The following is a 14549-nucleotide window of genomic DNA, read 5'->3' as shown; positions in this document are numbered from 1 at the left end:
TTCGGTCTTCTTCAGGTTCAGAGCTGACATTCATCAGTTTTGTCAGGAGTGTGTAAATGTGCAGATGGGCCTGCAGGAGTTCTGATGATGTTTGAGACATTAATGAATGTGGTTTGACAGATGTCGTCATTGAGTGTGTTTTGCAGCAGTGATGAATGATCCTACGAATGTAAACGACTGTAAATCACCTTCATCAAGGTCAGTTTTATCACACAGACTCATCTTCAGTTGTCATGTTCTCGTCTCTGTTTGTACATGTGTGGAGGAGGAAATGATCAGCCGTCAGCAAGTTTATCACAACAGATTACTTTATGAAAAGAGGAATGAAGCAGAATGAGACGTTCACACAGGAATAACACGGCTGTCCTTGCTTTCTCTTGTGGCACATACACACACACTCATACAAACACACATTCATACATATACTCACATACACACACACACTCTCAATCGCAAACACACTCATACACAGTCACGTACAAACAAACACATACTCGCATGCACTTACAAATTCACACATACTCTAACATACATTCATATACTCACTCATTCACATACACTCATACTAAGACTCACTCCAAAACTCACATAAACACTCATACTCAAACTCACAAACACATACTCAAACACTCACATTCACACTCATACAAATACTCAAACTCACACACACTGACATACACTCAAATACATACACACATGCACTCACATACTCAAACTCTCATTCAAACACTCACAAATACTCATACACAAACTCTCAGACTCAAATACTCACACAAACACTCATACTCAGTCACAAACAGTCATACACACACACACACACACATTCACTCTCACACTCTGTCTTTATTTTTTGGTGTTTTGAAGGTGTTCCTCTCAGTCCTTCAGTGTTCAGCTCCACGTGAGTCAGGGTTCGATGATCTCGTGACGGTCGGCCCGTGTGAAGCTCAGCAGCAGCCGTGTGTTAAAACACACTCGATCAGCGTCACTCTTTCGTTAAGGAATCCTTTTGGGTCCTTGATTCAAGGAAAAAGAAGGACATTTCTTTATTTTCATTTCTGAGGGGTCCATGATTAAAAAAGAGTGAGAAACGGCCGGAGTTTCTCACGGCAGGAGGATTGTGCCAGTCTTCAGACGTGTTTCTCTGTGGTGGAAAATAAGAGATAAAGACAGATGAGCGACACGACAAAGAGCTTCTGCTGCTCATCATCAGGAAACGCTGCTGTTCATGTGACGCACAACAACTTACATGTGACTTTACTGTGCACTGTTGGAGCACTGCCTTCGATTCGTGATGGAGAAACTGATTTAAGTTTGTTTCTCACTCTTTCTGCTGTGACCTATCCAAACAATATTGAATGTCCTTTCTGTGTGATAATCTCACAGATTTTTGAAGTTAGGCTCTGCAGTTGCATTAATAACATTACTGATTATGCAAAATTGATAATACATTTTTATTTTTGCCGAGAGTTTAAAATTCAGTCATGATTAAAGCCACATCAGATGGGCTTCATCGTTAGATCACTGTGAAAGCTCACACGAGCATCATACGTGACCTCTAGCACACGTGATCCAAAGCTTCAATCATCCATCAGCAGATGATCAGGATCATTTATGAGTTTATGATGTAAAACTAATGCACACAATCCATCCCAACAGTCTCACTGGCTCTACCACAAACAAATAACCAAACATTGAAATTGTATAAACTGAAATCACTGTGTAGTTTTTCTTCTGAAATGATGATAAATCGACTCCTTCAAACAAGTTTCTCATAGCCTATATCATATTTGCAGTAAATGTAATGTGTGTGTTTGAGCTGTTGTTGTGTTTGTCTGTCCATCTGAAGCATTAATGGCTAACTCCTGGATTATGAATTGTATTTATTTTCAAATTTTCTGGAAGAAATTCAAATTGTACGAGCAACAAAAAATAAATGTATATAAAAAAAGAAATATCAAAAAAGTTTGTTACGGTTCAACTCGTATTTAAAAACCATGATCTTGGTTAACTGAGCAACAAACTTTTGCTCATGTTTAGTTTGTTATTTTTAGTTTTTTAGTTTATAAAGGCTGTTCTAGGGACGAGTGTTGCAAATTATTCTTCGCTATAAGCACAGATACTTGCGGCTGTTGTTTCAGTTTTATCTAGGTATGTTGTATCTGTCCCTGTTCAGGTAAACCATAAATAAATTATTTTCAGGGAAACGCTCCATACTGCGCTAAACATCACTGAGACTCGCTGTCTGAACACGAAAGCAGACATTAAAAGAAGACACACAAAACTTCAGAGACCCGCCAGTAGTTTTTGTTCTTGTGTCAGTGAAGGAAAGCACCTCATTTCACATTTATCTTTCACATGATAATAAAAAATAAAGTTAAGTTTTTTTTTTTTTTGTTTTTTTTTTACTTTTTCCCTTACATTTTTTAATGAGTGGGAACTGTAAAAACAGTCTATGGCACCAGAGTGGACAGAAGACACGCAAAATCTAACTGGACAAACTATTTCACACCCCTGCCGGGACGCTTTTCATCAGGAATTACTCAGAGGATGTGGCGTCAATCAAAATATTACCGATCTAGTCCAAGCAGAAACTGGAATAATGGGGACATTCACTTAGACCTCTGCTTTTAATCGCAGAACCACAGAGAAGAAGAAAAAAAGCCTCCACAAAACCTTCAAAGCAATGATCATCAGTCTCCCACTTTTACCCTCATGGAAGTCCTGAACTCCAGTATCACTGGAAGGGATCGTTCACCTGACAATGATCATTCTGTCACCTTACACAGGTCGACCCACTGCAAAACAACAGCATAAACCAACAGTAATGCCATGTTGGTCCAGGCTGGTTTATGCTGGTGGACCAAAATATTCTTATGAAATCACTTTCTGGATAAAGTGAAAAGGCCAATCTGACAAAATGTGAATCAGTTTACTCAAGAGACAAAATAAACATCAGTAGTATGCAACTACAATTTTGTACTTCTGTTGCATCATCCAATATTAAAAGTTGCAGTTTTTAAAAAAAACGTTCATGCACATTTGGGAACTTCCATTTGTCGGGCCGACAGCCACTGACCCAGAGACCGTTGTGAAATTAGTAAAAGGAATTAATGAAATAGTAAAAAGAATGTCCCTGCCATCAAGAGCCCGACAGACGATAGTGGCGACATGCACTTTCAACCATGCTGAAAGTGAAAGTATTTGAGGGCCAAGAGCACCTCTAACAGGAACACTGATCACTGTAACGGTGACAACAGACTTCTGCCGCTTCTGTACACGCACGGTTTGAGGTGCTCTTGCTGGGATCCTGTCAAGATCCACATGACAACACCTGCCGGTCCACCAGCACCAGATCTCATGCTGAACCAGTGTGAAAACACACTTGCGCTGGAGTTTCAGCAGCGCTGCATCAATGTCTTTCTTCTGCTGAACATAATAAAAGAGTGTTGGGAACCAAACAACATTGACTTGTGACAACCTGAGACATTTATCAAAATATCTTCATGTGTTGGAGATGAGGAAAACTCACACAGGTTTGAACACATGAGGCAGAGTAAATGGTGACAGAATGATCATTTTGGGCGAATTAACTTCATGTTTTCTAAACTAACTCTAGCGTCAACACCTCACTTCATCAGTCTCACATATACGGCTCAATCACACCGTCTGCCGCTCAAGACTGTCAGTGGCCTGAGACTGAGACCGTTAAAAAAGTGATTCATTCACAAAACTTCCAATCATCCAAAAGAAAATACGTGAAATCAGTTCATGATTTCATGTTTACCTGATGAAGCGTCTGTAGTGTCCATCAGGTCCTCTTGAGCTCAGACATCCCCGATTCATTGTTATATTATAAAATTCTAATATACGGTATTCGATTCTGTCTTTTCTAAAACTGACTGGCTTTGTTTAAGTTAGAAGTCCATTACATTATGACTGAACTCTCATGAGCGTCAGTGTAACTGTATGGTGCAGCATTGCCCGTTTTCAGCAGCTTTTGAAATGCTTAAAAAATAACAAGCAGCGTAGTCCTCAAAACACGCCTCAGGTTCATGAGTTTACCTGTCCGGCCAATGATGTTTAATGTCGCTGACGACCTCTGTAGTCCCATTTAACCTCTTGTTAACAACCACCATTTTCAAGACATGTAAAAGCTTTAAAAAAAAGCACAAGAGGGTTTTACTGACATCAACTAAATGTGAGATTATAAAGGAATTATATGAATACCGTTTTAAGTTCACTTAAATCATAAATATTATAATAACTAATAATGTTCTGTAATTGTTAATAGCTTTGCTTTAGGAGAGGAAGAATTGTCTAAACTTGTTAAATCATCAAAATCATTCACATGTATGTTAGACCCTATACCAACTAAGCTATTGAAAGAGATGCTTCCAGAAGTCATAGATCCTCTTCTTAATATTGTTAATTCATCTTTGTCATTAGGATACGTACCAAAAACCTTTAAGGTGGCTGTTATTAACTAGATCCTAAAGAATTAGTAATTACAGGCCGATCTCAAATCTCACTTTTCTGTCAAAAATACTAGAAAAGGCAGTTTCATCACAACTATGTTCCTTTTTAGAAAGAAATAGTATCTGTGAGGATTTCCAGTCAGGATTTAGACTGTACCATAGTACTGAGACTGCTGATTTGCTCTTATCATCAGATCGTGGTTGTATCTCTCCATTAGTGTTACTGGATCTTAGTGCTGCATTTGACAATATCGATCACAATATTCTCTTAAACAGACTTGAAAATTATGTTGGCATTAGTGGAATTGCTTTGGCATGGTTCAAATCATACTTATCTGACCGTTATCAGTTTGTAGTAGTAAACGATGAGATGTCATATCGATCACAAGTTAAATTTGGAGTACCGCAAGGCTCAGTACTAGGACCGTTGCTTTTCACTCTGTACATGCTGCCATTGGGAGATATCATTAGGAAGCATGGCGTTAGTTTTCACTGTTACGCTGATGATACTCAGCTCTATATTTCTTCACGCCCTGACGAAACTTACCAATTCACAAAATTAACAGAATGTGTAGCTGATATAAAAAACTGGATGACCAGTAATTTCCTACTACTAAATTCAGGAAAAACAGAGATTCTACTTTTTGGACCAAAAACTTCTTCACATAATAATCTAGAATATTGTCTGACACTTGATGGCTGCTCTATTAAGTCTTCATCGTCAGTTAGGAAACTGGATGTGCTCTTTGATACCAATCTTTCTTTTGAAGGCCATGTAACTAGCATCTGTAAAACCACAACTGCAGGCAGTAGATCAGTTTCCAATTTAGTACCCAAACTCTGGAATAGTCTTTCTAGACTTGTTCGGGAAGCAGAAACACTGTCAGTTTAACACTAAATCTCTAACAACACATTTCCCTAACCTGGCATACAAATAACACCATCACATTTTACAAGTTTTTTCTTCATTCTGTCACCGGATGGAGTTTAGATTCTTGTCGCCTCTGGCTTGCTTAGTTGGGGACACTTGATATTCAGCAATATTATTGATCCGACTGCACTGACACTATAGTATGAGAACTGAACTGAGCTGAATGATGACGTCACTGTTTTCTGCAGAGCTGCTTTATAGATGAAATTAACTAATTTAATAATTGATGATCTTTACAACTGAAGGGAATCAACACTGAACTGACTTCAGCTGAACAATGACTATTTTCTTTTAGAGCTGCTGTACAGCCAAAATGAACTGTTTGCATCATTGAATTATTGTACAAAGCAATATATAAGTAAAGGGGACTTGACTTAATAAAGGTGGTTTACGGGAAGTGGCTAAACGGGACTACAGCAACATTAAACGTCATCAACAGAACAGGTACTCATCTACTCACTAGTGCTTTTACAGCTCAGTGTGTTTATAATCACGCTCTTGCAAACTATTATAACTGGAACTTTCAGGGAAAATGTTTTTAAACAAAGACTGAAAGAGTTATTGGAAGCTTAGTGATGGTGACGCTGAAGTCATGTGACCATGTAGTTCATTTATAGCCTACGTTTAGCTTTTGACTTCAGCTGCCTGCATTCATATTTCAAAATTCATAAAAGTTGTGTTCATCTGTGAAGTTTATTATGATGAAAAAACATGTAAGAATCATTAGCTTTTGCTCATCACAGACCTTATTTTCTGCAATAATCCAAAAGCCAAATGAAAAATGCTATTGGGTTTATGTCGAGGAAATCAGGATGAAGCGAACTTACGGTTTAGCCTAAAAATAATATGTCATTACTGCAAAATGCAATAAGGCGGAAAAAGTCCTACCTTCTAAATAAAAGAGCCAATCGCTGACAGTCAGTGTTCTGAGACGCGCTTATGACTGCATGTGCTCTGGCTGGTCCAGCCTGAAAAATACGCTTTTTTATTGCTATTTGAGCATTAGAAACACCATTTATGGGACAGTTCATGTCAGATTTTGATGATGATTTTAAATGTGAATTTGTGAGTTTTTGAGATTTGCTGTATTCAAGTAGATAGGACTGGTCTTGGATGCCAGAAACCCAGACTGAGCCAGGAGGACAATGATAAGAGAAGCTACCAAGAGGCCAAAGGCAACTTTGAAGGACTTACAAGGCTTTATGGCTGGGACTGGTCAGGCTGTGCATGTGACAACTACCTCACAAGCTTTACACAGAGCTGGCCTGTATGGCAGGGTGGAAAGAAAGAAGCCCTTCCTTAAAAAGTGCCACACTCAGTCTCGTTTGCGCTATGCAAAAACAGACCTGGAAGACTCTGATGCCACCTGAGAAACGGTGCTATGGTCTGACGAGACCAAAATTGACCTTTTTGGACTGAAACGCACACCAACCAAAACACACCATACCTACTGTGAGGTGTGGCACCACTATGCTGTGGGGGTGTTTCTCTTCAGCAGGGACTGGACGATTGGTCAGGAATGAAGGGAAAATGGATGCTGCCAAGCACATCCAAATTCTTAAGGGAAAACCTGCATTCCTCTGCTGGATAGCTGAAGATGGGCAGATCATTCACCTTCTTTAAACATACCACCAAAAGAACAACGCAATGGCTTAAGGATAAGAAGGTGAATGTCCTTGAGTAGCCAAGTCCGAGTCCTGACTGAAATCTGATAGAAAATCTGTTGATGGACTTGAAGAGAGAAGGCCATTGCTGCTCTCCACAGAATTTGACTGTACTTGAGCAATTCTGCAAGAAAGAATGGGCAAATATTCCCCAATCTAGGTGTGCAAAGCTAGTACAGACATATCCAAAAAGAATAATGGCTGTAATTACAGTAAAAGTTGGCAGTGCGAAGTATTAAATCAAGGGACTGATGATTTTTCCAACCCTGTTTTTCTAGTTTTTCTTCTTAAATTAATTTTCAGAACCGTTGCCTTTTTCTTTTTGTTGTTGTAAGACAACATTTTTAAAGTTGGAAAAGGTTTATTTTGCAATGGGTTTTGATTTAAGGCTGTACCTATTTCAAAGGGGTATAATGATTTTCTATAGGCACTGTTTAGAGAGTATATGTGTGTGTGTGTGTGTGTGTGTGTGTGTGTGTGTGTGTGTGTGTGTGTGTGTGTGTGTGTGCGCAGTACAGGCTCCTGGTATTTTGAATTTCTTGAGTTCAACAGTAACTCTTTAGGCCACAAATGGCAGTGTTTCCCGTAAATGAGCATGAAGAGAGCTGGACTGAACGGCTCAAACACAACAGGTTCACGACACACTTCTGCAGACACTCACCATGTGCATTCATGACAGACTCTGAGTGCCACCTCTTTTAGACTTCCTGTTTTCCTGTAATACTTCCACATCTGCAGAACAAAAGCAAGTCACACTTCAACTGGACATTACACAATGAATATAATGAAAAACATGATCAGGACATACAACATGCATTAAACATGATAAACAGTCGAGTTTGAGCTGTAGAGTATCGTGTGTTCATGAGAATCTCTGGCCTATGAGCGTTCGCGACTCCCTCGAGGTTCAGCCACATGCGTGACGCGTACGACACAGATCACACGTGAACACATCTGACACAAGACGTGCTCTGGGAAACACTCATTCTGACCACAGCCATCAGAATGGAGCGTCGGGATAAAGCCATGCACACAAACATCACAAACAAATGTCCCAGGGAAGTGTCATTTAAATAATAAAACATAAATGAACGGAGCAGTTCCTCAAGTAGCTCAGAGGAGCATCATGGGACTTGTTCTACAAGCCTCATTTTCATAAATATGGAAGTAGATCAACCTAGCGGTTACATGCTGCCCAAACACACCAGACAGCAGGTGAACATGAACATGAACATGGGTTAATACCACAGTGATGGAAGTTCAGGTCACACCCTTCAATGTGTTATCAGCAGAATAATCACATCATCATGATCAGTATAAAAGACATCGAACAGAAACTCATGCAGACGCAGGGGTCCTGACAGCGCTCATGCAGGTGGAGCGTCACACGCAGCCGTACTCGTACCACAGCGACTGACCGTCCTCCGACGGCACACACGCATCGGGGTCAGCCTCAGCGGGATGCTCGCGTTCGCTCCGAGGGGCTTTATGGGGAGGGCCGCTAATGTTACTAACAAGGGAAGTGTTGAGCGACAGGATGGCCTGGTTTCTAGCGCCGCCCGTCACCGCCGGCTCGCAAAAGATGGAGTCGAGAAAGATGGAGTCTACGGTGAAGGAAGGACCTAGAAAGGCTTGCAGGCTGCTCAGCTCGGGCTCCTCTACGCTGCAGGGCATGCTAGCGGACTTGGGCAGGGCGTCGGGGGCCTGGGATACGGGGCCGTACTCACTGGAGGCGCTCTTGGTCCTGGAGGGCGACGGGTCAACCAGAACGGGCTGCCGGCTGTCCTTGGAGAGCAGGTCGTGGATGCTGGTCCTGCGGACGGTGCCCTCGGCGGTGGAGATGACGCTGCTGGCGCGGGGCAGACCTGAGGATGAGTCCAGCCGCTCCGACACAGACACCGCCTTACTCTGGGACGACAGGCCGGCCCGAGGTGGCGCTGAGCCCTTGGCGCGTGTGCTCTCGGCCTTACGCAGGCTCGGGCGTCCCGGTTGGCTGGCTCGTGCGGCGCTGGATTCTGACGCCGACGCCTTGCCGCTGGCCGAACGCAAGATGCCGCGGCCCCTCGTGCGCTCTTTGGACGTCTGTGGCGCGGCTCCGGATGCGTGTCCTGACTGTGCTGCCAGAGCGTCCTGGGGAAGAGAAACACGCCCACATTCAGGTTTGAGCACAGGTGTCTGTTTTCATATCAACACAATTACGGCATCACTGCCATTAAAACCAGAAGATGTGATGACTTGTTTACAGTAACACACTTATGATGGCAGCACACTACCGTTCAAAAGTTTGGGGTCAGTACGATTTTTTTGATTTTTTTTATTCATCAAGGATGCATTAAATTGATCAAAAGTGACAGCAAAGGCTATTCTTTTACATTTAAAACCATATCTTTTTCATTATGGTTATTGTCCTTGGTGTGAAAGAGCCAAAAGACATTTATAATGTTACAACAGATTTAGATTTCAAATAAATGCTGTTCTTTTGAACTTTCTATTCATCAAAGAATCCTGAGAAATAAAATCACGGTTTCCACAGAAATCTGAAGCAACACGACTGTTTTCAACATTGATAGTAATCATAAATGTTTCTTGAGCAGCAAATCATCATATCAGAATGATTTCTTAAGGATCATGTGACACTGAAGACTGGAGTAATGATGCTGAAAATTCAGCTTTGATCACAGGAATAAATTACACTTTACTATATATTCACATAGAAAACAGCTGTTAATTTCAATACATAGTTCTGTCATGAAACTCTAGATGGCACAGGCTGACAGGTCACATCTTCAGCCAATGAGCTGCTCACATTTAAATGACTGGTTACATTCACTGTTCCTCTAAAGCCCTACAACTTCCCCAGCTCCACCTGCATAGATCTGCTATGGGTTATTGATATATGCTATTTGTGCAGCAGCACTATGTCTCACTCGCAGCAGCACAAGTATTGGCAGTCGCAAGTTCCAAACCTTTGACCGGTAGTGTGTGTGTCCTGTAGGCTTGAGTTTACATCTGTGTAATCATTGGTTTGTTTTACTTTGATATGGACAGTGATTCAGAGGGTTACAGATGGACACTGCTGGGCCAATTATTTGAGCTTTTTCCAAGCTGCTCTTAATTAATGTGGTATCACTGTGAATTGAAAAAGCCAAACCGTGATGGGTTGGTTTACATGTCCATCTCTTCCTGTCTGAATGTGTGGTTCTAGTGTCTAGAGACAATATTGTGTTTTGTAAGCATTTGGTATACGTGTGTGGTTCGGGTTCTCGTGCATCACCTCTGCCGGGTCTGTGCTCTCGATCAGGAACTGTTGCAGGGAAACCATCTCACTGCCTGCAGATTTGGCCCTGCGTTTGCCATCCAGAGAGCTGTGCTGCGGACTGTCCAAACTCACGCTGACGTCACCACTGCTCTCACTGTGAGCTGCGCTCGCACTGCCGTTCATCACGCCTGAGCGCACACAAACACAGAGCGTCAGACACGCATCACAGCAGGGTAACCTTACCAACATATCGTTTGCTGCATTACAAGTTACTAACAATAAAAAGCTAGCTTAAAGCCATTTAATGAGATATAATTATATAGTTATTACAATAACATTAAATGTATAACAACTAAGCACTTCAAATAAACAGTTAATATTATATACAGTAAATATGAATTAATCACAGCAAAGTTACAGTCACACAATTCACTATATAAATAAAACAAAATAACACAAATTTTTTCATTGCACAATTTTTTTGTTTTGTTGTGAGCATTCAGTCGCTGAGCCCTAATAACTAAAACCAGGATCATAATGAAATCAAGATTTATTCTATGTAAACATTCTATTAGAGAATATAGATGCTGTGTAAATGCAGCATGAAAGCTCTGTCCGTCTGCTGGCTCAGATCTGGAGCGGGATCAGTCAGAGCAGCGTGAGACGGCGTCACACCGCCTCGACAGATGGACCGGCACAGACGCTCATGAACCTGCTGTAAGGGTTTGAGACGGATGTTGGACAGGACAGTTTCTCACCCTGAGCTCGCAGAACACTGGACTCCTCTGAGGATAACTGTGTGATGTCATCACTGGACACGGCATTACCTACAGACGACAGAGCAGAACCATGATGTCATCACAGCACAACACACAATGATCAGGGTTATTCAATTTAACGTTTTTTAAGACCTGCACAGACCCTGAATGATGTAGAAAGAGATGACATGCATGTTAATTTGACAAACACTCTTTGTATCCAGCGCTGAACTCTACCTGTATCGGTGTGGTGTCGAGCGCTGCGGCCGCGGCTCAGGCTGGCGTATTCGGCAGCAGCGCTGGAATAGTCCATGGATCCGAACTCCTTCCCATCAGGAGCTTCCAGATGATCAGTGCTGCTGGACCACTGACCCTCGGACACCGCCATGGACTGCAGCAGGTCATTCATGGCTGAGAAACACACACACACACTGTATTAAGACACTGAAGAACTGCTGAAGCACAGTCACATGCAGTGAAGATGAGTATGAAAACATGAAGAGAGTGAACGAATGAAAGTGATTCATGGAGTCACGATGCTGGAAACACACCAGATACATCACCGGCACATGAGATCTAGACATTACCATGACTCTACAAGTGATATAATGCTTTTAAAGCAGCATAACATCTCAGTCAGGTCTGATTAATGATCATGTGAACAGTGTTTACACTCTAATACACTAATAATGGAAGTCTAGCAGGCAGTGCGAACAAGTGTGACACTTAAACGCTGTGTTAGCAGGACACTAACTAATTAGTGTTAAGTGACTTTAAATCTTCTTTATTAGTTCTTTAAACATTAATATCCATGCCACTACTGTATTGGTCAGAAGAGAATGAGGACAGTGCATATGTGTGAAATATCTGAGGATGATAAATGGAGAGACGGACAGTAAGAGAAGAGCATGATGGTTGTGGACTATCGGATGTCTTACACATAGAGCGGCGGTAGACGGCCTTCACTCGGTCTTTCTCCTTGGATCGGTTCCTCATGAACGGAAGCTTTTTCAGCGCTGTCACCGGACGAGGCAAAGAAACGCAACGAGCGGGAGGAGAGAAAAGACGGTTGTTAGCATGACAACAGTGCACCATCGCTGTCAAACTGATGCACATATGGTTAACATCCATCACAGCTGCACATTACAAGAACACACATGTAGTGAGCGAGCGGTGAAACGTACGCCACACCGTCTGATGCCAACAGCACAACAGGGAATGATTATTAAAGGGTGCAATGTCACATCATCACTGAGCGGCTCAAATGAAGGCTGTGCTATCACGCACAGGTGTATGAATGACACTGGAGAACGATGGCAGGGGAGCGCTGAATTACAGTCACACGTGCTGTTTGTATTGCACCTTTTAATAGTGATGAACACAAATGCAGAGTGTTCATGGGCTGACTGACAGCATACCGTTAGAGGAAGCCTGCGTTTGGCTTTTCTCAGCTCTCTTCCCTTCACAAAGAAAGCAAGAAAACACAAGAGAAAGCGTCAGGCCGGAACTACGCGATCATACATCTCATATGACGTCATGCGTGTGCTTCCTGTTAACATTCTTTAGCTGAAATGCAAGCTCACCGTGTGAATTGTGAGAGAAAATTTTGATTGGGTGGTTGCAAAATCACAAAGAAAATAAACAGACAAGTTTAACACAACTATCAGTAACACTTTACAATAAGGTTTAATTTGTTTAGGTAACTAAATTATTTAAGATGAACTAACAATGAACAATACTTCTACAGCATTTATTACTCTTAGTTCATGTTAATTTCTACATTACTGATACATTTTTAAGATCCAAAGTTGTATTTGTTAACAGTAGTTAATGCACTGAAATAATGTAAAAATAACAACTATGAACAATGAACCATTGTATTTAGCTAACATTAACAAAAATTAATAAATGCTAAAAAGATATATTGCTCATAGTTAGTTCATGTTAACTAATGCATTAACTAATGTTAACAAATAAGATCTTATTGCAAAGACAGTGCATGGGCTCAAGAACTGATATTTCTCTAATTTAAACCCACATGCATCACCAACGTACTACCAGCCAGACCATGAGTCGACACACACCTTTGAGTTGAGCTGGTTCTACTTAGGAAATCAGCCGAAAGAATTCGTCGGAATCAGTTAGATGCACCAGGCTATCATTGTTCAACCTCGATTTTAACCCTGGGTAGGAATGTTTTTTCATTTGTAATTTAGAAGCGAGGTTAGCAGTGCTTTATACCCGAGGATATGAAGCCCTGCTCCGGAGCAGGATTAGAGACGCTTTTGCACTGTTAACCCCGCACTGCGGTGCCAAACGTGTGCAGTGTGAAATGATGCGGTGTTAGAATGTTATGGCTAGATGCTTAACAACAGGCAACCAATCCTATGCCTTATGTGTTTTGGATTGTCAGAGAAATGCCACGTGCTAAAATGTCGTTTCAGAGTTTGAGGCGTAAAATGTCAAACTGTAATGGAAAACATGACAATTGGAGTTAAGAAGAGACCGTTTCATTCTTACCATTATAATCCGAAAAGTCCATTCAGGAATAAAATTGATAGTATAGTCAGCAAATTATATTATGAGGATACGCTATGCTAGAGCCTTTACGTAAACAGGTTGTGTGCGGCATTCGTCCAATCAGTGACACCGCAAATAAGGACATTAACACAGCATTTAGGAATGTACAGTGTGAAACACCAGTTTATGAATACCCATGATTAATTGTTAACCCCGGGTTAATTATGAGCAGTGTAAAACAATGACCCAGGGTTAACGAGTTCAAGTGTGAAAAGCCCTACTGAATCTATCAGAGTGATTCAGGAGTGAAGTAACTCTCTGACTGTAGGAGGGTCAGTCCTGTGCAGTGCTGCAAATATGGGAAGATGCAGAGAACAGGAAGAGTGCCGATACTCACTGCCGCTGCGGTGGGTGAGCGAATCCTCCAGTGAGTTGGATCCGGAGCCTATGGACGAGCTGTCCTGACTGTCTGGGTGGGGCAGCGTCAGGAAACCTTCGCTGGACTCTGAGCGGGACGGGGTCTGTGTGAGAGAGCGCATGCGCTCACGACTCTTTGGCTTGATGAGTTTCTTCATCTTCAGAGTGATCCAGTTACCCCTCCTGCAGAAACCACACACAACCCTCATCATGTGATCCATGTCCTGTAAAGCATTTTTATGTAATAATTTGAAACCCCAAAACACCAGGGGTCACTTGAAAACTTGAGTATTCAGGACACCTGGAATTTCTCCAAGTTCTTCACCCTCCAACGTTCAGCCACATCACACAAGCTTGTTGCTTCGATAATGCACTTGCAAAACACACAAGTTTTGTGTTTGTCCCATCTAAATGCATTCTCAATGGCATCAGTGGGCACAAACAGTGTATTCTGTTCTCCTCACCAGAGAAAAATGACATTTTCTACTCTTGACCAAAGCAATCCCAATTTAATCATCTTTAATT

General features: G+C 41.7%; 1 protein-coding gene across 5 annotated transcripts in view; it reads right to left on the bottom strand.

Moving 5' to 3' along the window:
• Positions 1-62: 62 nt before the first annotated feature.
• Positions 63-14549, bottom strand: part of ccdc88ab (coiled-coil domain containing 88Ab) — a 51023-nt gene continuing 36536 nt past the window's right edge. The window contains exons 25-33 of one of the 5 annotated variants that reach the window (XM_067386921.1): positions 14005-14207; positions 12026-12103; positions 11325-11498; positions 11088-11156; positions 10345-10517; positions 8798-9200; positions 7732-7802; positions 1106-1141; positions 63-1013 (exon numbers count right to left, since the gene is read on the bottom strand). In XM_067386921.1, coding sequence (XP_067243022.1) covers positions 7741-7802; positions 8798-9200; positions 10345-10517; positions 11088-11156; positions 11325-11498; positions 12026-12103; positions 14005-14207 — 1162 coding nt within the window. In that variant the 3' untranslated portion in view covers positions 63-1013; positions 1106-1141; positions 7732-7740. Of the gene's footprint in view, positions 9201-10344; positions 10518-11087; positions 11157-11324; positions 11499-12025; positions 12104-14004; positions 14208-14549 lie in introns of all 5 variants that reach the window. The other 4 variants (XM_067386919.1, XM_067386922.1, XR_010895234.1 and 1 more) reach the window with 4 other exon arrangements.

This window comes from Chanodichthys erythropterus, chromosome 5, assembly GCF_024489055.1.
Source record: "Chanodichthys erythropterus isolate Z2021 chromosome 5, ASM2448905v1, whole genome shotgun sequence".
Taxonomy (NCBI): Eukaryota; Metazoa; Chordata; class Actinopteri; order Cypriniformes; family Xenocyprididae; genus Chanodichthys; species Chanodichthys erythropterus.
Note: the sequence above shows the minus strand (reverse complement) of the source record. Positions and strands in the feature narration are given on the sequence as shown.